Consider the following 27270-nt stretch of genomic DNA (forward strand, 5'->3'; position numbering starts at 1 on the left):
TATCACATCATATTGCATTACCATATTCATCATGTTATTGCAACTCAAACCATCAATCTTTTTACTAAGTGCTTCCTCCTGACTTTCCAACACTTGCATCTATATTAAAAACACTATTTGCTTTAATTAGTTTCATTCTTATGACTTGCCACTGATATTTATTCAATGCCATCTCCTCAATGAACTTTTGAGCTGCCTCAACTGTCTTATTATTCAATGTTCTGCTAGTTGTTGCATCAATTAGTTGCCTAGTGGAGGGATTTAAACCGTTGTAAAAAGTTTAAACTTGTAACCACAAAGGTAAGCGATGATGAATACACTTTCTCAAAAGATCCTTAAATCTCTTCCATCAATCATATAATGTCTCCAATCAATTTGAGCAAAAGAAGAAATTTCGTTCCTCAACTTAGCTATTTTAGCTGGTAGGAAGTACTTCAAAAGAAACTTCTTAGTCATCTGATCCCAAGTCGTGATAGAATCCCATGAAAGTGAATTCAACCACTGTTTTGCCTTGCTCCTCAAAGAGAATGGGAACAATCGTAAGCATGCGGATCTTCATCTTGCAACCTATCAAACTGAACATACTGTTGTACCATCTGAGTTGTTCTTGGCTTTAGCTCAAAATTATTTATAGCAATAGTCTGTCTAACTATATTCGATTCAGGCCCAATCAGAGTTTAGCATAATCAAGCATAGTATGAGGAGCAAGATGTGCAGGAGGCTGCTAATTATTTTGATTATTATCCATCTCCACAGTAATATCTTTTTTCACTTGATCGTCTATTAAAATCTGTTGACCTTGGTTTGCTTCTCTAACTTCCCCTTGATTTCTGCGAGCAGTTCTTTCAAACTCACTGTAAAAAATTAATGGTTCCGACGGGTTTCCTCTGTCATAAACCAGAAGAACCTGTCAGAATCAAACAAACAAAAAAATTTAGAATGTAAAAATTAAATTAAAAACAAAAATATTAAAATAAAAATAAAAAATGGCTAAATTAATTAAAATAAAATTTTCCTAATATTTTAGTCCTTGGCAACAACGCCAAAAACTTGATGTGTCGTAAACCTAACTAAAAATCTGAATAAGGCAAGTGCACCTATCAATTAATAGTATAGCTACGGTGAGCACATATATTGTTCCCACGAAGATTAAAAGTACTAGTAATTATTAACTTTCTTTTATTTAATCAATAAATTAATTAACTACGAACATGACAAAAAAGAATTCAAGAAAATCATGGAATAATAACTAAGAAGTGAAACAATACCCAAGAAAGAATTCACATAGATTTCATATGTCGTTATGAATTTAAATTCTGCAATTTCTTCACTTAGTATCTTAATCCGTAGAAATCTCTAAATTATGTTAATGTCTCTTTTCAAGAATAAGAGCAATTGGCTCTAGGTTGATTAATTGAAATTTCTTTCTAATTAAAACTCCTATTATCGCACTAACTGGATTTATGGATTCCCCTGTTAGATTTGACTCTATTATGATAGATCTATGTCATCCCATTTCTAAGATTGCATGCAACTCCACTCAATTATGCTAGATCTATTTTTAAATAGGGTTTATTCCTCCTCTAATTTAAGCATATAAAACATGGATAAATAGTCTAGAGATATGAAACCAAGAATTAAGCACACATAATTGAGAACACAATCTAAGTCTTTATTGTGTAAAATAAAAATTAAACGACATAATCCATTATAGGGTTCATCTCCCTAGGTATTTAGAAAATTAGTTCATGCTAGCAAATAAAAAAATTCAAAAGACAATATAATTACAGTAAGCAAAGAAATTCATAATAATCTTTAAATAAGTCAAAAGGGAATCTTCAATCTTAGTGGGAATCTATTTTAGAATCGGCTTCAATGGCGTTTTTCAAGTTGTTTTCTTGAATTTTCTATGACGACTCCCTCTTGTCTTCTTATTTATGTCATATATAGGTCTTAGAATGCCTAAAAACCCTAAAAATCGTGTTTTTTTCACCGTTCGGAGTGTAATCCGCGAAATCGACATAGTCTGTCACATGGCTGTATGGTAGCCTGTGTGGCTTACACGGTCGTGTGCCAAAGGCGTGTGGAATGGTCTAGCAGTGTGGCTCCTGTAACTCGCTCCGACTTTTTTTTATTTTCACTTGTTTTTCTCCCAAATGCTCTCCTGTGTATAAAAACATGAATTTAAAGGATTAGGAGCATAAAATTCACCATTAGCATCGAATAATCACCCAAAATGCATTAATAATGAGATTAAAATATGTTACTTTTAACACCTATCACTTGCTGAGTAATACATTTCTAAGATTATCAGATTACATAATGTACCGTTATCTATTATTTCTGATCACAATTTGAAGTTTAATTTTAGATTTTAGAGTATATCACCCGAGGCTTTAGGTGCTAGATTGGATGTTAATATTATTTTCCCTCCGTAGACAAATGGTCAGTCATAATGAGTTATTCAAAGTCTGGAAGATATGCTTCGATGTTGTATTATCGAGTTTGAGGGTAGATGGGAGAAATACCTACCATTAGCTGAGTTCACTTATAGTAACAGTTATCAGTCCAACATTAAGATGACATTATTTGAAGCTTTATATAAACGCAAGTGTTGAACTCCGCTTTACTGGTCAGAATTGAGTGAAAGAAAGTTAATCGGGATTGGTTTGATCTGAGAAACTAAAGATAAAGTATGTATTATCTAGGATTGCTTAAAAGCCATCTCTTTTCATGTGATTACTCCCAACAAGGTAGAATTACAACCTAACTTGTCTTATTGAGAAGAGCCGGTTAAGATTTTTGCTCGGGAAGTGAAATAACTGTGTAACAAACGAGTACTGTGAGAAAAATTTCTATTGCCCCGATATGGTATTAAGGAAGCTATGTGGAAAATGAAAGAGTCGATGAAATCTATGTACCCAAACCTATTATCAAGAAAGAAATTTCGAGGATAAATATTCTTAAGGGGGAGAGTTATAGTAGCTTGATTTTTCAGTGGCGTTGAAAATATTGATTTTGGGCTCACAATTCCAATGAGTGAGTCTGTAGAGATTGCTAATTAATATTTACAAGTTAAATATAATATTATGGAGAATTTTAATTTGATAGATTTTTTAATTGGTTAGTCAGTTAAAGTACAAGTGGTGAGTACCGGAAGTTAATGGTTTTTGAAAAATGAGGTATCGAGACCTCTCTTTCAGAAATCAAAATTGTAAATATTTTTATTAATTATTTACGAAATTTTTGTATAATTGGATTGAATTTTGGCCTAGTAATTTTGGTGCTTAGATAGTTGATTAAGGAAAAAAGACTAAATTGTAAAAATCATAAAAGTTATGCAGTACTAATTTTACTAGTTAAAATGTATTATTATTAAATGTTTAAGGATCTAAAAGGTAATTAGATCTTAGAGCTATACGAGGATGGTCAAAACTTGTAATTAATGAAATTACATGTTAAATTAAAGGGTAATTTGGTAATTAATAATTATTAAAACATAAACAAAAGAAACCAAAAGCTATCTTCTTCCCTATTCATCTTTGTGAACCAGAAAAACCATTGTTGAGTATGGGGAGAATCGACCAAGCTTCCTTTCTTGCACATATGTCCTCCGGTTACCCTTTGTCATAAATTTTATGTTTTTTGAGATCGTTGTAACTAGGTCTAAGTAAATCATGCCTATGTTTCCAAAATTTTTAAAGTTTGTAAAAGTTTAGATGTTCTTGGTAGAAAATGGTTGGGTTGTAAGCTTAGAAATGTTTAAGGACTAATTTGTAAAGTGAAATTGGTTAGTTTTGAGTTTAAGGACTAAAATCAAAATATTGTGGATTTGGTATGGAATTTCTATCATTACTATTTATATAGGGTAAAAGAGGGATATAATTGAAAACAAATTAGAAAATAGAGTTTAAACATAAAAGATATGATAGTTTCGATTTAAGGGACTAAATTGAATAAAATGTGAAACTTTGGGAAAATTATGTAAACTAAAATAAGTTGTTATATACATTTAATAAGATAAAATTAAGGTAATTGGCACTGATAATTTAATTTAAATTACCGTATAGATCAAGATTTGAACCAACCGATAGATAATCGACGAAAAGGGAAAATTACTGACTAGTCCCTAACATTTCTACTTTTGTTGTTTGTACCAGGTAGGTTCATAAGATGAAATTTTATATATAATTGTGATGTTTGTGATTGTATTGAATATTTTATGGGTATTAATTTTACTATGATATGTGTGCAAATTGTTACAAAGATGAGAAACAGACTGTACTGTATTGAATTGTACTGATATGTAAGTTGTGCCAGGATGAACAATAGGATAGGATACAATTGGCATGCCAGTAGGGTTGGTCATGAGCTTGTATGAGATTTTCACTATGGTGCCTACTAATTCGCATTTCAATGCCTACTGCTCTGCACTTCGGTGCCTAATGTTTAAAGCACATGGATGCCTACTAGTGTGGTGTGGTGTAGTTACTTGTGTATCCCTATCTATTCATTTAGCTCATCAGGCTAACTATTAAAGGAGAATATATTGTCTGAGTCGATATATTTATTGGAAACAAATGTGATCATATGGTTATGTGTACTCTTTTGTTATAATTGAGCAAAATGTTACATTTGTGGATGGGCTTGATGAAATGATACTGAATTGACTTTATATGAACGAATGGGCAAATTAGATGATTGTATATTAAATATTCACTTTTCGGTTGTGACATATGGTGACAGGAAACATAGTTAAACTTGGTATTTTGTTATGTTAGTTCTGTTATGAGGTAAGTTTAATATCTATGAGCTTACTAAGCATATGTAATGTTTACTCAGTTATGTTTTCCTGTCCTTAGATATTTTTTGGAACACGAAGATTGAATCAACTAGGAGCTCATACGATTCAACTTCTAACTCGATAGATCTTTTATGGTTCGGGGATCATTTTTGTGGCATGTATCTAGGCTCATTATGTATAAATGTCACTTTGGTTGATAGTGTTTTGATATGTGCATAATCATATTTCATGTTTATAAGAAGACATTCTTTATAAGTCTTGCTAAATGGTTGTGTTATCTTGAACATTGTTCTGATACGTGATCAATGTGATGAAATGTATAAATGTGAATGTTAATTGATTACTAAATAAGGTGAAATGGTAAGATAATGGAAATGTTATAATGTGCTTAAATGAGTAAAGATAATAACATGTTATATGGTACGCTTATAAGCCTTGAAATGTATTTGTGTTTGTGATGTTAGAGTATGCCCAAAGACCAATCATGAGATGGTTGTAATTACATACTAGTTTTACCTTGTTTATTAATAAATGGCAATGCCATTGTTATTTCAGTTTCTTTTTCTGTGTGTATAAATAAATTGATTAATAATAAAGGTCCTTAGTCAAGTATTATTGTGGGCTTGGACAATAATAATGCATTGAGGCTAATATGTAGTTGATTGATGACAAAGTGTTGTCACTAACATAGGGATGTAAAAATCAATACATGTGTATGTGTTAGAGAATAACATACTAGACTGACTCGCCATTTGTATGTTTCTTGGATTATTATGTAATAGTCATAAACGTTACTTATAGTGATAACTACGTATATGATCCTCTAACTTGATATCATCATTATCCCAACATCGTGAGTTGTATATTTTGATATAATTAAATGTTTACCGTAACGGGTTGAACTAAAAAGAATAATGTTGGATATACTACAATCCGTGTGGTGCGATATGATTGATCAAGATAGGATTTATCCCTCCTACATAATGAGAGTAATATATTTAGCCACTTGATGAAGTAAGACTAGAAATGCATGGTCATGCTCAAATAAGTTGAGATGAGATATCACACATATTTGGTTATTATAGGCTACTCAGAATATCAAGAAATATGAGATTGGACTATACAAGTGTGACTATACCATGACTTGAGTCCGATCTAGATATAAAGGATAAAAGAATATGATACATGAAATGTTTATCATAGAAAGGTTACAGCAAATCACAATTTCTTGTAACTTGGGTAGCATTGATGCATCACTAGATGCCACTCATTACTTATAACATTAGAAGTGTTCTAGTATTACTACCCACATTACAATAACCTATAGGGTCATGCCCTATGATTCAAGCGAACATAATTTACGCTAATAGAATGGGCATATACCCTCCTACATACGATTATGGTGGATTCTTATCTTTGGCGAATAAGAATTGCCTAGTAAATAGAATAGCCTAGCGGATAGTATTGCCTGGCGAATAGTATCACTCGACGGACAAAATAGCCTGGCAGATTGAATTACCTAGTGAATAAGATAAACAACTTCTTTCTAGAGTTAATATTTATGGAAGTTAGTATTCTTTTGGAAAGAATATAAGTTCGATATTCCATGATTTTCTCTAAAAAAAAGTAGAAGGGAATTATTTTTTTTCCAATATACATGATATTATTAAAAGGAATAAAATACCATATTATGGTGTGGGGAGAAGAAAAAAACTAGGTCTAGTAGCCAAAAGTTTGGATACTCTCTGAAAAGTTCAAAATAGTTTTCTATTCATGATTGACTGGGTGGATTACGTAGAGACTGAAACACTTTGTTGTGGCTAGGATTGACATCGTGCAAATGATTTTAACCAACAACATTATTTTCCATTTTTAGTTTTGAAAAAGGTATACCTCCAACCCAATTTCAACTCGATTCATTCTTCGCACATGGATCTGTGGTTGGCGATCGCCAGAATATTTTTCCGCTGGCCCCTTATAGGGCGTACTGGTGATCCAACATGAGAATGGTCAAATGAATATTTAATTGATGAAAGTAGGGAATGGAATGAAGTTTAGTATTAATTGTTTAAATGAATCAAGATGTTACGTGTCGTGTTCAATTTGATTGAGGTTCCTTAAGGCATATTGGTTAGAATTAGGATTTGATTATGTCTTGGAATGGTTTTGTGTATTTGAAATAGGTTTTTGAATTGGTGACTGCATATGAATAGTTTAAGTAAAACATTGGTTTAGGTCACTTGATTGTGAAGGTTCATTTTTGCTCACACGGGTTGATAGATGTCTGTGTGTCACACATAGGCATGTGACACGGTCGTGTGCTCTGTATTATTAGGGTGGTTTTAGGTAAACATGACCACAATCTTTCACACGACCTAGCGACAAGGCCATGTAAAATGTTTGTAGGAGTTTACATTTAGGTCCACACGATCGTGTAACCCTACTGTACATGGCCTTAGCTTGTCACATGACCTGGCTACACGGTCTTGTGACTCTGTTTTACACTTTTTTCCAATCTTTTTTGAAATGTTTCAAATTAGTCTTTGCTTAGTTCTAAATTTTTTTAGAGATTTGGTAACCTCGATTTAAGCTCGATCTTACTCGTGTAACATGGTTTAATTGAATGATTGATAATAAATGATTGTTTTAAAGGATTTATGAATTGAAACTGATTGCTCCTATTTTGTTATTTATCATAGCATCCCATAACCCTAATTTAAAGACAGAGATGGGTGAGGGGTGTTACAGGATCGTGATATCCATCTCGTGAGGGGACAAAAAATGACACAAATGGTAGTCTTTGTCCAACCAAAGCACCAATCATTGAATGCCCATTCAAGGGTATGTTGGGCAACATAATAGGGTCAAAATAACGGCTTAAATCTGCAAAAATTTGGCTGAGAGAGAAGCATGACACATTAGTTTAGTTTAGCCTTAGTTTTTTTCTAGGTTTTCTCTTAGTTTTTTACACTTTTTCTAGGGTTTATATTTTCTATTCTTCCTTCTTAGTTTTAAAGTTTATTTTATTTCACTTTCTTCTTGTTCTTAGTGTTCTTGTAGTTAGTTAAGTTAGTTATCACAATAGCTTAGGTTTATTTGCACTTTCAGTTCCTGTACCTTGTTTGTAATAACATTTTTAGCTTTAATTTAATGTATTTTAGTTTCCTTTACTTTAAATCTGTTAAAGTTTGTTCCTTTTATGTTTCTTGCATTAGATTTTCTTGTTAAATGCTTCTCTTTACATGTCCATTAAATTTTCTTGCATAAAAATCCAAAATTTTACCTTTTTCTTAAGATTTTCTTTAATGGCTTCCATGTTTTTCATTTCCATGTTCATTAGCTTTAGTTTTAGCATGAGTAACTTAACTTTAAAGTGGGTTGGTTGATGGAGATGTGGTGAGTTGATTTTTGGATGAGGGATCAAATCGTAATAAATTAGACTATTTTGAATGAACTTAGAAGCTTAGGATTGATAGCCCTAAGGAAATATCTAGGCAGGTGAGATCGAGAGGAGATCTTGTTGGGCACCAATCCATTGGTCACAGGTTAACCAGGAAAATCGAGAGATACTTCGGATTAATTTCTCTAACTTAGTAAAATTGAGACTGAGAGGTAAAATGGAGCCATTTTGGGAGTTTAAGTGGTGTGGATCCCTAATTCAAAAGTTGATAAACCACATAAAGATTAATCGAACACCGTTTGTTATTTAATTGTTAATTTCATAATTTTTCACTTTTTAAAATTTAGTCATTGTTAGCTAGATTGTAGATTAGTTTAATTGCTCTTAATTTTAGGAATTATCGTAATATTTTTTTTTACGAGTAGTTGATTAGAATCATTATTTCATACGCTCGTTATTTAGAAATTGTTCAGCCGTCAACTCCTTTGAGTTCAATCATTGGAACACTTTAGTGTTTCATTGTAACATTACAAATATTACAACTAATCTGTCACACTTGAAGTAATCCGTGATATTTATAATTATTTTTGTTAGTGTTGATTTCTCTTTCCTGTCATTTGCGAGGGCGGTGAGAGAGATGCAATCATTGGTATCGAGATCCACTGTAGATGGCTTTAATCCTCTTCGTTTAACATTGTCAAGGGTATCACGTCAATTTGGTCCTTATACACAAAACTAATAAAGTTTACTTAAAAAATTAGTCGATATTCAAAACTAAGCTCACAAAAATACCATTAAACATCAAAAGCTTCAATTTTCATCATTGGAAACATTTTAAAACTTTAACAATTTTGAAAATGGAGATACAGGTTAACTAGAACTAGTTGCAACGATATTAAAAACATAAAATTTCTTAAAAACGGGCATTGGAGGGACTTACATGCAATGGCCTATTATGAAGGAATTTTGAAGCTTCTATGGCTTCCTTCAATGGAGAGTAAACGACGGAAGATGAGAATGAAGACATTCTCTTTCTTTCCACTTTAATTTTTCTTTTTAACTAAATTAATTAATTAATTAATTTCTTTTAAATTTTTAACTAAACAATGCTAAAAACACGCACTAACCGTAACTATATATGTAATATGGTCTAAATACCATGTAAGTCCCACCACTTTCATTAAATAAGCCATTAAATTAATAAAAATCAATAGTGACTAACTTTTACAATTTTTACGATTTAGTCATTTTTCCTTAATTAACTATTAAATCAACCAAATTATCGAACCAAAATTTATATAACCAATATAAAAACTCCTAAAATATTTTTATGAAATATTTATGGGACCGGTTTACGAAAATGAGATTCTGATACCTCATTTTCCAAAATTGGTTGACTTTAGGGTCAACCACTTGTACTTAGCTAATTGTCGAATTAGCAAATATTATCATATAAAAATTAAATAAAACACTATAATAAAATCTTAAATATTATTAAATAGTATTTACTGGCTTGATCTTTGGAATACAAAGTGTCAAAACTGTTGTTGCTGGTACCATTGAAAAAGGAGTTGTTACATAAGGTTTCTTTTAAAGTTGAATAGTTAATGACATATACCTAAGTCCTAGAGAACTCGTGAGTCTTATATGTTGATTTTGGATAATTGAATATTATGTACATGATGTTTTGATGTCATGTTGCACTTGTTTAAGTATATATATAGATGACCAATTGCATGTCTTGGATTATTAATTATGATTTACATGCCACGTGTCCTTGGCTCTGCTTTGGTGTTACATTTCTTTTTGTTTGAGTTGCTTCGATTATGGATGTGGTGTATTTCATTTGAATCCATCGCCTGGGTCGATGTGGGGGGTCACAAAGAAAACATCTTTGTATTGCCAATGGCTTGTGTAAAATTTACCTCTATTTAGTAATTTGAGAAGCAATGATTAGATCAATAGACTACCAGAAAAGAGACATCCAATCCCCCTATTGAGAGGGTCGATGAAGCAACTAGGAAAGTGCCCATTTCCCAAACACATTAAAGAGATAGGTAACTCAGACTTCATAGATACCTATTCTCCCTTACCCATACTCAGAAAGTTTTGTTTCACCCTAAGAGGCTTAGAGGGAGAAGTTTCCTTATTTACTATGGGTCTCAAACTATTGGACCATCCTAACTTGTCTAGTAATCAATTAAAGAGATCAATGCACTATTAAACATTCCTCTAATGCCTGAAAATAATTCCATCCTAGAACAAAGAATCAAAGCCTTAATAGAAGCAATAGAAAGTCAAGATAATTAGGTCTCTACAATCGATAACACTATAGTTAATATTTTCGCTGCTATCGTAGAACCTTCTTCTCTAAAAAGCTCTATAGATAATGGTGCCTTTACCACAAACATTTAAGAACCAATGGTGGAGTAATAAAATAGTGGAGCAGGAAATAAGAAAGACCCTACTTTGTTTAGTGAGGAACAGGGCAAAAATGGTGCCTCAAATACTGATGTTGAAATAATTAGGGATGTGTGTAACACCCCTAACCCATATTTGTCGTCAAAATAGGGTTATAGATAAATTACAGTATAAATCTAACATAAAAACATATATTTCCAAATATTGATATAAGCATAGAATAATCTGTTCATACACACGTATATTGTCCCTTAATTGAACCCTCAAGGCCTTAGAAACACTTTTGAAACGACTCGGGACTAGATCGAAAACATTTGGAACATTTAAGAAAAAGTTAGAAAAATTGAATTGCAGGGGTCACACGGCCGTGTGACTCACACGGCTGAGACACACGCCCATGTCTCAAGCGGTGTAACAATCGAAGTTCCCATACGGACGTGTCCCAGCCAATGTTTGTACCCGTGTAACTCTCTGAGTTAGTTCATAAGGCCAAGCCACACGCCCGTGTGCCAAGCCGTGTAACTCTCGAAATGGCCTCACACGCCCGTGTGCCAGGCTGTATGCTAGGCCGTGTAACTGCTTGACTTGTAACCTTTGAAATCTATAGGGGAAAACGGCTAAGACACGTGCCCGTGTCTTAAGCTGTGAGGACATGAAATTGGCCAAATTCAAGCCATTTCCATCACCCATTTTAAGCTTGTACCTAAACACAATTTGCACACATGACCAAAGCATCACAAACATACCAAAACATGCATAATATGACCAATTCAAATGACCAAATTCCATTCAACCAATATGCCAACAAGGCATCTCAATCATAGTTAATCAAACATACATCAACATATACCTAATTGACCATATTTCAACCATCTCAAAATATACCATAAACTGACCTATTCCATGTCAATCTAAACTTACCATTTGTACCATTTCTATCATGCAACATAAGCACATAAATGACCTAATTCAACCATTACTAAAATGGTACCAAACAAGCAACATATATACATACCAAAATCAACATTTAGCATTCAACTAGACATTAAACATAAGTCCACCTATACATGCCATAATGACCTTGGCCAAAACATCAAAAACTACCTATATAATCGCTGGATATTGTGATAGATCTCCGATGAGTTTCCAAACTGATTGAACTTCTGATTATCTATAAAACATGGGAAAGAAAGCTACGTAAGCATATAATGCTTAGTAAGTTCGTAAAACATGAGCATAACTTACCATTTCAATGCATAACATTAAAATTAAGCATGATATAATCCAACCACAAGCTTGGAACAAGCCTAAGCACCATCAACAACATATGTTAGCACATTAACTCCCAATTCACTTGCACTATCATAAGGTAAGTCATTATACATGAACAATTTCATTAGAAATCATCAACTTCATGAACATAAGTATACTTACATTAAACATTTCCTTTTCAATTATTTTCATAGATTCATGACATAAGTCATTAGGACACTTACCATTCCTTTCCCTTTTCATGCCCGTTGAACCATTTAGAATAACATCGGATACGCAGGAAAGCTTACACAAAGTGTGCTAAACATATAACATTTCCTTTCCTTTACATCGTTGCTCACTCAAGCTGTAAAATGGGTCTGCTCACACAAGTTGACAGTCAGAATGTAAGCTACACGATGCTGCTCATACAAGCTGTTGAGTATCTGCAACACATGCCAGAACTCAGCCATAGGTAGGACATTCAAGACTAGCACCTGAAACATGGTAACCCTAATGATATGGCATTTGTATCCTATATATTCCTAAGGTTCAAATGGGCTCGATAATCGTCGTAACATCGTTGGATTTCTATCATTTCTTTACATGATAAATAGCATAAAAACATATATATTAAAATAACATTAAAACGTTATTTAAACATACGAACTTACCTTGATTATAAAGATGTTGAAACAAAGTGAAACTTCAGTTCGAGGTTTATCTTGATCTAAATAAGAAAATTCAATCCATTTATTACTCATACTATTCAATTTAGTCTAAAATTAATACTTTTGTAGAATTACACTTTTCCCCTAATATTTTAACATTATTACAATTTAATCCTTAAACTCATAAAGTAAAATTTATGCAATTTCATCCATATTTCATGCTAGCCGAATTCACTAGAGACCTATCAACCTCATACAAATCAAAATTTCACAATTTGTCATGGCCTTTTACTATTTTTACAAATAAGTCCCTAATTGACTATTTCATCAAAAATCCATTTACAAAACTTGTTTATTTAACAATAAGAACTCATAATCTTTCATTAAAATTCAAGAATCAAGCAAATATATTCATGGAAAAACCCAAAATATTTAACAATTTTGCAAATTAGTACTTGGGTTAGCTAGATTAAGCTACAACAACTTCAAAAACATAGAAATCATTAAAAACGAGATGAAATTTCACTTACATGCAAGCTAAGCAAGGGACTGAAGCTTTAAAGCTCTAGCTATGGCTTTTCCAATATCAAATTTTGGTGGAAGATAACAAATAGGAAGATGATACATTATTTTTACCTATTTTACTTTAACTTATTAATTGAATTACTTAATTAACCTTATCTTTTAACTTAAAAATAATCTAATTTATGTCCATAAAATTCCACTAATAATAATGGTCTAATTACCATATAAGTATCTTATATTAAAGTTTCAAATCTATTTAATACCTTTAACTTATAGAACTCTACTTTTGCATCTTTTACGATTTAGTCCTTTTTACGAAATTAAACATGCAAACGTCAAAATCTCTTAACAAAATTTTTATACGACCTTTATAATATTCCATAGACATTAAATAAAAATAAAATAAATATTTAATCGTCAATTTGTGGTCCCAAAACCACTTTCTAATTTCACTAAAATTGGGTTGTTACAAAGTGCCTACTTCTTTTGGTCTTATTCTAGCCACCAAAAGCCATACCTACTTTGTTGCAACAAAAGAATTGTTTGAAAAATGATTGCAAAGAGGATTGATAAAGGAAAAGCCCCAATTGCAGTAAAGCACAACAATAAGAGAAATATTTTAAAAGAAAGGTCAAATGACTCCTCTAATGAATCTAAAACTGTTACTAAGCCTAACTTCGATTAGGATATTCCTTTGAAGAATGTAATGAAGGCTAGGACCAAGCTTCCTAATTTTCCTAAATTTGCTAGTTAAAGGACCAAGAAGTTGAAGGAAGTAGGAGTTCCAAAGCTATTAGAGGAAGCCTCTAAAGCTCCCAAAAAGGAGGAGGATCGATTGATGAAGATAAAGAACAAAGTGGTCTTGGATACTACCTATTCAAAGAGGTATATTTTTATGCTAAAAAGGAGTTTCTTTGAAGAACAAAACATAGAAAATAAATATTTTTTTATCACGATATATATGTTTTTCTTAAAAATAATGGATTAATGGGTTCAGTGAGTTTTATAAAGCCATATGTTCGAAATGTTGTAATCGAATTCTATGCTAACTTGTTTTGAAGTGTCAATGATGAGAACAATAAACTGTATCATAAAGTGTTTGCAAGGGTAGAATTATAACTCCCCTTACTTAAACCAATCGCAAGGTCTGAGCTTCAAGATGCTGCATTAATTTTTGGAGAACCTACAGACAATTGCACACCATTCATTCATCCAAACATGTAAAGAAGCATTAAATACATTCACAACATGTTACACAATAATTTTTGGGTCTCACATGAGCTTATGAAAGCTCTTTTCCTAACTTGAGAATGAATTAAAACCAACATGTAATGTTTTTAAAATCTCGAACCGACTTCGCGACTTCATAACTTTCTCGTCACGGTATTTCCAACTCAGTGAGTCACGTCGCATCAACATTTATAACCACGTCGTGATGTCAATCATTTTCAAGTGTGGTTGAGATGTCAAAGACTCATCGTCGCGAAGTTGGCCTTGTTTTCTCCAAAATGTATATTTGGTACCTAATTCAAGTGTTTCCAACACAAACTATCATCACATCCTTTCATATATCAATTACATCCATACCAAAATGTGTCAAACAAAAGAAAAAAGATTAAAACATGTAAACCAACCGTTAACATAACATTCCATCCATAAACATCATTTGAATTCAAGTCATTTCTTTATCCACCTAACCAACTCAAGCCAAGCCATATAACTTTAATACACATACATACTTGTACATTTTGGTGCATGAAAGACTTACATTATCAAAAACTACACCAAAATAAACACATATGTCAAGCTACATATAAACATATTATGATCAACCATCACGATTTACCATTTTCTAATCATTCACCAACTTACCAACTTATTCACTTTATTATATAACTTTGAACATACTAGAATCGTATATGATCTTGATCATTTTTTCTTCCTAGTATTAAAACTTTACCAATTCAAGCATCAACTTATGCTTAACATCCAAGGTGCCTTTATATACATGTCATAATATCTAGACTCAAAATGAAAATATGTCTACCATCTTTTGATAGTCTAAGGTTCTCTACTGACTTGACTCAGCAAGTTTTGCATGGTGACATTCTATAGGGAAGAAAAACAACTAAAGTAAGCATTAAGAATGCTTAGTAAGTTCAAATGGAATCACTACACTTAACTTGAGCATTTTAAGTGTAATTTAAACTAATCATTTTTGCATTCAACATGGCTATCCTTGGCACATGATGGCATAACTAGTCATATAACAACAGTCCCAATCAAATTTGTTAGCCATGTTCCCATATCATAAGGAATATGAATACTTTAATGGAATCACATACCAATCACATATCAAACATTAATATACGCCATATCATTTCCAATTCATATTTAAGTTTCAATTTCTAATCAATTGAATATCACTCGATGGAACTATAGTAAAATGGACTCGAATACACAGGAATAAGTTTCTCACACAAGCTAACAGTATATCAAGGTTGCTCACACAAGCTGGCATTATAACAACATTGTTTACATAAGTTGACATTATATTGAGGTTACTTGTTTGAGCTAAACCTATGATCTATATATAACCTGATAATATGAAACAAATGTTAGACAATGTTATAACATGTAAAATTCCTGATCAAGCATGCGTCTAACCCTAATGGCATGCCAAACGTATCCTAACCTTTTACTAAGTTCACACGAGCATCATTTCTGTTTACATGTCATTACCATAAGTTGTATATGATTAGATATTTCATTTATATACCCTGTAACCAACTGATTTTCACATTTTCACCATGTATTATTACATAATAACCAATAAACACATGCCATTTCAATTCAATCCATAATTAGCCATACATGCCAATTTACTATAATTCTAGTTATATCTAAACACATATATATTTGAAGAAAAAACATTTATATATATATGAATTTAAAATAATATAAAATAAACTAGTAAGACCCATATGAACTTACCTGTAAAATTGCTAGTTAAATTGTAATGAATGTAAAATTTTCATTGTTTGCTTGAAAATTATTAAATGTTACAATTAAGTACAAATGGAAAATGAATATTTGGTAATGGTAAATCTTGTGGTTTCACAATATTGAAATGAATGTAACAGATTCATAGTATGTGTACAGAAATAAGAAGTGCCTCTGAATGGTTTGTTTACTGCTATTATGAAATTAAGGGTCTGTTTGATAGGGGGAAAATATTTTCCGGAATTGATTTTCCCCATTTTCCAGTGTTTGATTGGAGTAAAATATTTTCCTTTTGGAAAATCAACTACAAAACACGGGAAAATGCCTTACAATTTTTGGGAAATTGTCTTACCGATTCAATCTCCGTAAGACATTTTCCTAAAGCTCTCAGGCATTCTTCTCCCTAAGCTCCCTTCATCCATTCTTCTCCCTTCCTTCATTCCTTCAAATTTCCGTTATTGAAAGCTTCATTTTGGTTCAGAACTGGAAACCGCTGCTGGTATGTTGCAATTCCATTTTCATTTTTCGACGGTTACTGCGTTTATTTTTCATTTCTTTTTGGCTTTTATGCTCCGTTTATTTTTCATTTCTTTTTGGCTGCTACTGCCGTTGCCATTTCTGCTTTCAAATGATGGGTAAGCTTTCTTCTTCTTTTATTCTTCGTTCGGTTGTTAATGCTGGAAGCCATCTTTCTAATTTCCACTCTTTCTTCTTCTTCTAACACCATTGCTACCCACATCGACTGCCTAAGTAAGAAACTGTCTTAAGAACAATCAGGGATTTGAAGGTGGTTGTGTGGCTAGGTTCCTTGGCAGGCTTTCTTTTGAACCTTTGAAAGAAAATCCTCTCTTTGGTCCTTCTTCTAATACGTATGTATCATGTTCCCCCTATCTTTAAATTTCACTTCTTTTTGCTGTCTCTGGTTTTCTGAGATTTTGTTCAGTTTTTGTGTTTTTTTTAATGTGATGGGAAATTGGGTTGGAATTGAAGTTGAGGGTCCTTTTGCAACTTTCAATTCTAAAGAAGGGGAAAAAAAATTGCTTGCAAGTTTTAGATATGGACTGACGGTATCTTTTAGAAGTTGTTCATGTAGGAAGTTCTTATTTGATGATTCAACTGCAGTTCCCAATTGATCTTCTATAGGATTATCCTTGGATCATGCTAAAGGGTATATCAATCTGTGATTTATTTTGATTCTATTGGAAATTTGTGTCTGATATGATTGATACTATTTAAGGTTATTATTAGATTTGTTCTTCCTTGTTCATTTAGCAGCAATAGGAATTCTCAATATGAAATGTCATGGACTGATGCCTCCTGCACGATAACAATGGACTGAAGCTCTTTACCGCTGTGAAAGCATTGTAAAACAGGGAATGCTACATTCACGTGGTGAATTACTTCTAATGCTAGATGCCGATGGGGCTTCCAAGGTTACTGACCTAGAAAAACTTGAAAACCAGGTTTGTAAAAGACTCTGACCACAGTCACTGAAGACATACTGTGTGATAAAAATTATCTAATTTTTTGTACTTCAGATCCATGCAATTGTGAGAAAAGATTATCACCCTGGTGATTCAGTAGCCGGAGAGGCAACTTTTAGAATTTCTGATATCCCAATAGTTGCATTTGGATCTCGTGCCCATCATGAGGAGAAAGCTCTAGCTACGGTTAAGTTTACTTACGATGCTTGCTATTTAATCATACTTTGATTGTCATTTCTAAGTTGCAGAGTTCTTCTTGTTGAATTTGTTAAATCTTCTATTTTTAGAGGAAGTGGTACCGCAATTTTTTGATGAAGGGTTTTCATCTTGTGGTTCTCTTGGCTGCTGGTCCTGGAATTCGTGATACGCAGGTATGTTCCTTCATTGTATGGATTTCTGTTTCTTTTTTTGGCCCAAGAAGCATATCTTTTATATTACTAACATAATATATTGAATTCTTTATTAACATTTTCCTGATCTGGAGTTTCTTCATAAAATGCAGTGTGGTTTTAAGATGTTTACTAGGTTTGCAGCAAGGAAGCTTTTTACCAATATCCGGTTGAAAAGGTGATCTCAGAGACACTATTGAACACCTATCCTTAAGCATTACTACTTGCTTATCCTGTCATTAAGACATCAAAGCAAATCTAAACTACATGCTTAGATCACTGTCCTGCCATCGACATGCTCATTTTCGCATTGAATACTCTGGTACTTTTCTGTGTTTCCTGTTTACAGCTAAACATCTAGTAAGGAGAAATAGACAATAGAAGATTAAAAAGTAGTGGATGGAGGTGAACTCGTAATGGAAATTCGGTTTTTCGTTGTTGTGAAAGAAATAATGACAAAGGGAATTAAGTCATCTTTTTAGTAATAGGTATTCATATTCAAGTTAGTTTCATCCTTCCGTATATCCACTGTTCTGAAAAGATTTGCCAAGTAATTTTGTATAGAAAATTTCAATTCTCTTTCCATTGAAACCTGAAGGATTCATGTCCCTCATTTTGGACACACTTTGGACTAACTTTGTTTTCAATTCTCTATTGGTCCTTGCTCTGATCCCTGTGAAAAACTCTGTAACTGAATCGGTCATGAAATATATGTGCAGGTGGTGTTTCGATGTTGAAATAGTTTTCCTTTGCAAATGGTTTGGTATTCCAATGCTGGAGATATCTGTAAACTGGTCCGAAATTCCAGGATCCAAGGTAAATCCATTGAGTATACCAAACATGCTTTGGGAGCTTGCCCTCATGTCCGTAGGATACAGAACTCGAATCTGGAAAATTAACTCCTGATGTCAGGATTTTCTCTGATCAATTGAGCAAAGATGAAAAATTACACACGGTGCAGTACTGATTCGATAACCTTAGGTTTTTCTTATACGTTCTTTGGGAAAACACTTATTACAATCAGATGAAACCAGTTTATCGGAGCTTGTTCTTTCTGGAATCCGCGGCTGGAACATGCAGTATTTTACAGTTGTAATATTAGTTGAGGTAGCATTTTTTTTAACAGTTTGATGATCGAATCGCGAACTTATTTCCTGGATAAGTACTTCATTACAGTATTCCCTACCCTACATTGCTCTGACATTTAATTTTTGAAGTATTCATATTTGGACATAAATATGATATATGATTGATACTATTTAAGGTTATTATTAGACTTGTACTGATACAAGTGCCTTGAAATTGTTCATTGGGGCATTCTGTCTACTTGTATTCACACAAGCCTGACTTGTTGCGAAATAAGTGTGCAAGGGCCCCCAAAACATGTCCGGAACACCTAAAATCAAGCCAAAACCATTACCAATCATTCCCTAATATTTCTAAACATTATAAAACATAAAACACCATCAAATCAACATATATTCCAAATAAAGCTCAACCAAGTTCACAGAGCTAACAAAATATTCAAGATGCGATGAGATTAGTTAAGATAGTAACTTCGCTTTAAGTCGAGCCTTTACCTACGCGTTGAAAAAATAATGCGTTAAGCTTGTAAAAACTTAGTAAATAGTCAAGAATTAAGCTTTGCCTTTGCAAGTAATCAATATTAAACATATAAATACCTTGTTTATGATATATTAAAATGGAATTAAGTAGACATTAAGCATTAAGATTCTCAAAACTATTTATTATATGTTACTCATCAATTCACTAATAAATTTCACTTACCATTTCATTTTAGCCCAAATATAGATATAATAGGACATAAGGATATGAGGATAGAACACTGAATCACTAGAACAAATGTAAAAACAACTTTTCCGGAAAATATTTTCAGGAAATCTATCAAACAGCAGAAATTATTTTACACAGATTCAATCAAACACCAGAAAATATTTTCCAGTAAATCATTTTACAGAAAAGTAAAACATTTTCCAGAAATCATTTTACGGAAAACATTTTACTGGCAATCAAACGGACCCTAAGTATAATGCTCGGTTGAACGTAGTAAACGGTTAGGATACAATTGGCATGCCAATAGGGTTAGTATGCGTGCTTATATGGAATTGCACTTCGGTGCCTCTGTTTGCACTTTTGTGCCTTTATTCACACTTTGGTGTCTCTGTTAGCACTTCTATGCCTCTAGTGTGTTTTAGGGGAAACTAGATCATCTAATTCAATTTGCTATAGTTCAACAGGCTATGAAATTTTATGTTTAAATGTTAAATTACTCTTGAGTTGAATTTATGTACAATAATATGTTTTTGTATACATGTATATTAATGGAAGCATGTATTGCTTTGGTTTGAGCTATTGTTTACATTGAAATATATGAGATGAATGTATTGATTAGTATAGTTTGATAATGAATATTAATGCCTTGGTATAATTATATGATTCAGAAGTCTAAAAATATGTTATCTAGCTATGTTTGTGGTGTGTTTAGAGAATTAAATGGTTGTATGAGTATTTTCAAATATTCAAAGTTGTTTCATTTGGTTCAACATGTATATAAAGCTTTAAAGGGTATGTTATTACATAAAGTAAACTATGATTTTTGAGTAATGACATAGATTATAATAAAATGTGTAATTGAAAGGAAAAGATAGTTTAGTAAATATGTCTGAGTGGTGAACTTTGAAAGTGAAATGTTAGATATGTTTTATACCATGTTTTGATTGAAATTATATATGAACTGTTTCACTAACAAACCTTATGAAGTGGTGTGTATATGAAAGGCAAGTTGACTTATGACATAAGGAAATTATGTTTGGTTGTTTAACTTAAAATGTTTTGTAAGTTAAGTTCCCTTTATACGAACTTACTAAGCATTAGTTGCTTACATGTTTGTTTTTCTCTGCTTGTAGATCATCGAAAGCTAGATTAGTTGGAATCTCGCTGGAGAACCATCACACTATCCATTCGACATATTAGTAGTTTTGGTTGTTTTGGTTAATGGTTATAAATGGCATGTAATAGGATTTTATTTATGCTATTTGACAATGTGATGTGGTTTAATTTTATTTGCCTATATACCTTGATGTTGGCTTGTAAATGTATATATGTAGGTTTAAAGTATGAATTTATGGCATTTAGTTTGAGTTGATTTGGATGTTAACTAATGGTACCAATGAGGGTACATCGGTACGACATTTAGATTAAGTGATATGTGTGTTTTGGCATGTAATAAGACTTGAATGTTGATTTGATAACTTGGTTTGTTTTGAGTTTATGCCAAGCTTATATGTGTCTTAAGGACCTTAGTTGATGAATTGCAAATGAAAGTGAAAATATATGGTATGTGACATTTAGGTTATTTCATATGAAAGTGGGTAAGATGTGGTTGAATGAGATGCTTTGAAATGGCTATTTGGTATATGTGAAGTATGCTTAAGGAATGAACTTGAAATGTCAAATTAAGTCAAGTTGAGGTGTTAAATTGTGGTGTTAATTGCAGGTATATTAGTTAGGCGCCTAAGTTGGTTGATTTTGGTATGGTTTAGGTATTTATTAAAATGTTTTGGTCATGTGAAATGATTGGCATGGTATGGTTTGTTATGCAAGAAAAGGTCAATGCTTTGGCTTGTTTTAAATTCATTTTGAGAAACACATGGCCTGGGACATGGGCTGTCACACGGTCGTGTGTCATTATTGTTTTTAGTGTAAGTTTCACGCGGTCTAGTACACGGCCTGCAACACGGCAGTGTGTCTCAAGTCAGTATGTAACATGGTCTGTCACATGACCTAAGACATGATCGTGTGACCCAACATCGAATGTACACACAGTTTGGTACATGCCCTACGACACGGCCGTGTGGCTCTATTTTGAATACTCACATGGGTGGACACACGAGTTGGGACATGATCGTGTGTCTAGACTTCAAATGTTCACATGGTCTGGGGTATGTCACACAGTCATGTGACCCCTATTTCAAAAATTTTCAAGTTTTGTCTAAATTTTTTGAATTGTTTCGATTTGATCCCAAATTATTTCCAAACTATTTTAGGGCCCTATAGACTTGATTTAAGGCCCGTAAGCGTATGTTTACTATAATTAAATTGTGTTATTTAATTTTATTAATTAAATTGCATGATTGTTTATCTTATAAGATAAATGTTCCAGTTTGTATGGTAATACTCTGTAAGCCTAATCCAATGACGGAGATGGGTTAGGGTGTTACAGATTATTGGGATAAGAACTAAATTGAATAGAATTGTAATTCCTTGATCTGATTGATATTTGACAACTAGAATGAAATTGAATTGAAACATGTTGTATTATATATTGTAATGGTGAATTGGTGATTAATCAAATTTGTTAAAGAATTATTTAAACTGTATAAAGTGAATCAAAAGTTGAATACCCTATCAGTTGTACAGACTAAGTCAGATATAGTTAGCATGCCATAGAGTCAGATTATTGATAGAATATCATTGTTTTGGGGCGATCCGAGGTGGTAGATTGTTTAATAGAGTCATCATTGCTGGGTAATTCGAGGTGATAGATCGTTCAGTGAGAAGACCATCATTGTTGGGCAACTCGGGATGGTGGATCTATGTATCTATTTTGATTTTGTGTTGGTTAATAAGGTTATAAATGAATGAATTACTTTGATGATATGAAGAATGATATACAATATGAATGGTAAATGCAAAATGAATTGAAAACGAGCCCTAAAGGCGTTGGATGTGAACAAGGATGTCCTCATACTAGAAATTAGCTAAAAGCCATGTATGAATTTGATCATATGTAAACATTGATGTTATGTTTTTATTTGTATATTGTTTAATGAGAAATGGTAACCTTAATAGTATAAATGTTAATGCCTAGATGTGTAAGTAATGAATTAATCATGTAATGAACTTAAACATGTTAAGTAGAAATGGTAGTATGGTAAGAGTAGTTTTTATGATTGGTATAAGCATGAATATATGATATGGAAAACATTTGGTACAAATCGATTTGAGACTAAGTTAATTATTAATTGTATGCATTTGCATAAGCTTATTAATTAGATTTACCACTGAGTGTTTTGCTCAGCGTACGATTTATTTTTCATGCACAGGTTAGGTTTGATTTGAGATCACGAGCATCAACTTCAACATCCAGTTAGCAATCCTAAACTCAACGATATTTTTGTACTTCTTTCACTATTTATTTAACATGTACCTAAGTTGATTCAAGTTTGGTTTGCATCTAAGTTCATGTATCTTTTGAAGTTGGAATGTTAATGTGAAAATTTGGCCAAGTGATCATATTATACTTGTAAGTCCTTTGTTTAAATATGTTCCAAATTGATATGAATGGTTGAAATGTTAAGGATTAGTTTATTATAGATATGTATGTATAAGTTTGAATGAAATTGCACTAGTTATTTAGGTTATGAATGATAGGGTAATGATTTAATATGTTTAAAGTTGTGATGTGTTTAAGTTGGTGTTGGAACGCTCCATATAATAGTTGTTCATTAGGTGTGAATGTTGTGTGATAATTATTTGAATATTTCAGATATATGCAAGCTGGAAAAATAGTATGTGACATCGCGACGTTAAACGTACCACATCGTGGTGATAAATGGCTTATAATGCCATGGCAAGACGAGGAACTCCCTCACGTAATGACGACAATCTTGTACTTTGAATTCTATGCAATTTAGTCCTAATTTAATCTCGGGTTAGTTTTGGAGCTTTCTTAAGCTCGTATAAGACTTGTGAATGATTTTTATCATATTATTTGCTTATAATACTCATAATTTTAAGCCTAATGATATGAATTGTAATTATTTTGATCGTAGTTGCGCCGACAATAAATGTGACACCTTATAGCTCGGACCCAACGATCTGATCGGGTATGGGGTGTTACAATGCTTGACATATCATCGAAAAATCCCGTACAATTCTTGTAAGGATAGTACTACCATTGGGTGTAAGAGTTGTATTTGGATGATATGGAATTTTAGTATAATAATTATTGACAACATTTGCGACAGGTAATAAGAAATCCACACTATTGTGACGGTACTTTCCTTAAAGAAAGCTTGGTTATTTTCTACTATCTATTCTAGTTCACGTCTTTATGGCTATGTCATTTTATGGGATAATCTTATGGATATTACATCAAAACATAGTCTTCCTTAGTTATTTTTTGGAGACTTTAATGAAGTCGTCTCTATCTCGGATAAAAAAGGTAGTCTTTTTAAAAATTCTACTAGACAAAGGGTTTTCCACCATTGTTTTAGCATTTTTTTCTCTCACCAGCTTAAGGATTCTCAAGACCAAATTTTACTTAGTTAAATCTTAGGGATAAAGAAAATCTTAGACAATAGCGTATAGACCTTGCTCTTGCTAATTCATTTTGAAAGTCCATCTACCCTGATGCTAGTGTCCAAACATCTAGCATGAACTCATTTTAACCATTATCTGATCTTGCTTACTTTTTTGTCTAATCTTCCAAAACTTGGTGATATGCCTTTTTTGCTTCCTACCTATTGGTTTCAACATAATAACTTTTTTATATTGTTCACAGTAGTTGTATATCTAGTACGATGACCTTCATTCTAAACTCTCAAGAATCTCGATTGATCTCTCTCTTTGGAGTAAGAAAATATTTGGAAATATTTTTTCTTGTAAGAGAAAAATCATGGCTAGGTTCTTTGGCATTTAAAAAGCCTTAGAAAAACAACCTTGCAATTTTCTTATTGAGCTTTAGAAGTACCATACTTTAAGTATCAAGTCATTCTTAACCAAGCAGAAACACTCTAGGTAATGAAATATAAAGTTAATTGGCTCATCGAGGGAGAACATAACATTAGATTCTTTCATACTGCTACTATCCTTCGTAGAAGTAATAATCGAATTGTTAGTCTCTTTGACCACATGGGAATTTTGGTCTTTGACCCAAATTCTGTTGCCAACCTCATTAACAACCATTTTATTAATATTCTTTTCTTTTGAGAAAGTTGTTAGTGAGTTTTCACCTCCTCCTTGTCATTTTGTTTAGCCTAAGTTATCTCAAGTCAAGATTAACACTCTTTTCCTTCATATTTTGATGATGAAATCTGCAAGTCAATATGGTCCTTTAAACCTATGAAAGCTCCGAGCTCTAATGGTCTTCACCTCATTTTCTTCCAAAAATGTTGGGATACTCTTAAAGCAAACTTTCACAAAATGATTATGGAAATATTAGACATTCATACCATGCTAAAGGAATTAAATGGTACACTCATCTCCTATTTTTCGAAATGCTCTTTCCCCTACCATTAATCAATTTCAACCTACTAGTCTTCGTAACATTTCTTACAAAATGATTGCAAAGATTCTTGTTTCTAGGTTTTGGGCCTTGCTTGTGAAACTTATTTTCCCTCTTTAAGTAATCTTTATTTCAGGTGAAAAGCTTGTGACAATGCCATTATTGTACAAGAGGCAATCCATTGCTTAATGAAACAGAAAAGAAACAAGGTTACTTTGCCATCAAGATTGACCTTGAAAAGGCCTTTGATAATTTTGAATGAGACTTTATTAGGAAAGTCTTTTTGTTCTTTAACTTTCCAAAGTAATGGATTGATCTTATAATAAGTTGTATTACCTCATTGGAAATGTTGGTTATCATTAATGGAGGTAAGGTTAACAGTTCCAAACCCTTATATGGTATTAGATAAGTGGATTCTTTTAATTCTTACGATTTCATCCTTTGCATGGAATACCTTAGTCTTTTCAATACAAAATGCTTGTCTTATGAAGGATTAGAGCCCCTTTAAATGCTCTAGGAATTCTTCGGATCTCTTGTATTTCTTTTTTGCTGATGATATCATTCTTTTTGCTCGTGCCGAAAAAATAAGTGGTTATTCTTCAAAGAATTCTTAACACTTTTTGCCTCAAATTAAGACAAAAGGTTAGTCTTTAGATTTCTATGATTCTTTCTTTCTCCCAACATCCACTTAGATAAGATGATACAAATACTGAACTCTTTTAGTATTCAAGAAACAACTAATTTAGGAAAATACCTTAGGTTCCCCATTTATCATAAGGGAGTTAGCAAAGCCAACTACCATTTCATTATTGAGAAAATCAAATACAAACTTGCTGGTAGGAAAGCAAATATGCTTTCACCTACTAGTAGACTTGTTCTTACAAAATCTACCATATCCTTCATCCCTCTTATTATCTGCAATATAGACAGCTTCCTATCAATACTTGTAAAGACCCACAAAATTAATAGGAACTTGCTATGAGGGTACTAAAGATCGTAACAAACTCCATCATGCAATCTGGCAAATTACACCTTTTTCAAAAAGATATGGTGAGCTTGGTATTCAAAAAATATTTCTCAAAAACCAAGCTCAACTCTTGAAACTTTTGTTAGAAGCTTATTCATAAAAATAATTCCCCATGGGCAAAGCTTTTTAAAGCCAAGTATCTAAATGGTGAACATTGTTCCTCAAATCCTTATATTACTTCGAAAGCTCTTAAGAGTGTCAAACACATCATTGAACAAGGGTTGAGATAAGTTGTTTGTGTTGGAAAATAATGGATATTTTGAAACTTTGAGGCATATTATTTTATTGATAAAATTTAAGGTTTGAATAATAAATTATGGATCTATATTCTATATAATATGCTCAAAATTGCTGAGTGATGAATGATAAATTTATGCTCAAATAAAACAATAGTTATGTCTCTTGATGAACAGTTGTATCTCTTGAAGAATAGATTCATTATTTTTGGTTTAATGTTGCACCTTTTCATTCATTGTGTCTGTTCACTTATATCTATTAACTTTTCAACAAAACTCTTCATGAATCGGTCTAAATTTCTTCATTCATTTCCTCTCCTCTATATAAAACCAAGTTAGGAGACTTCCAAAACACATCGTCAAAACCATCAATATCAAAAACTCCTTCTACAGTCATTCCTCCTGGTAAGAGAGAAAGGCAAGATTGTGTTCGATTGATCACTGTTGTTATGCTACTACTGTGATCGTTTGTTGTTGTATCCTGGGAGACAGACGTCCAACGTTACTTAAAGCACCAAAGAGAGGTCGAATCTGTCGTAAGGAAACTGCTCATACAGGCCTTAACAAAATTCTTCTTCTAATTTTCAACTTTGTCCGATCACAGGTATTTTGTTGTGTTACTACTACTGCATTGTATTGCATTATTATTGTTACTGACATATTAATACTACATATGATATTATATTTTTCTTACATTCTTAAGATAGATGATTTGTTGTAGTTTTAATCTAAGGCGTACATATTACCAAC

General features: G+C 32.5%; 1 protein-coding gene and 1 non-coding gene across 2 annotated transcripts; both read left to right on the plus strand.

The window, feature by feature from the left end:
* Nucleotides 1–302: 302 nt before the first annotated feature.
* On the plus strand, nt 303–408 carry LOC121218830 (small nucleolar RNA R71). Its single transcript, XR_005915307.1, has one exon. It is a non-coding gene; the product is annotated as a small nucleolar RNA R71 (small nucleolar RNA).
* A 15742-nt stretch (nt 409–16150) lies between these two features.
* Nucleotides 16151–19216, plus strand: LOC107900980 (dolichyl-phosphate beta-glucosyltransferase). Its single transcript, XM_041095559.1, has 8 exons — nt 16151–16168; nt 16541–16574; nt 16827–16944; nt 17436–17538; nt 17614–17745; nt 17847–17930; nt 18062–18126; nt 18668–19216. Exons 1-8 carry the CDS (start codon nt 16151–16153, stop codon nt 18852–18854), a joined length of 741 nt encoding a protein of 246 aa, XP_040951493.1. The 3' UTR covers nt 18855–19216.
* The last annotated feature ends 8054 nt before the right edge of the window (nt 19217–27270 follow it).

Source organism: Gossypium hirsutum, chromosome D06 (genome assembly GCF_007990345.1).
Source record: "Gossypium hirsutum isolate 1008001.06 chromosome D06, Gossypium_hirsutum_v2.1, whole genome shotgun sequence".
Lineage (NCBI taxonomy): Eukaryota > Viridiplantae > Streptophyta > Magnoliopsida > Malvales > Malvaceae > Gossypium > Gossypium hirsutum.

Excerpts from the sequence above, each read along its gene's own strand:
- LOC107900980 (XM_041095559.1), top strand. Across the intron at positions 17,746-17,846 it reads AGGAGAAAGCTCTAGCTACG|AGGAAGTGGTACCGCAATTT; the intron begins GTTAAGTTTACT and ends TTCTATTTTTAG. Across the intron at positions 18,127-18,667 it reads ACCAATATCCGGTTGAAAAG|GTGGTGTTTCGATGTTGAAA; the intron begins GTGATCTCAGAG and ends ATATATGTGCAG.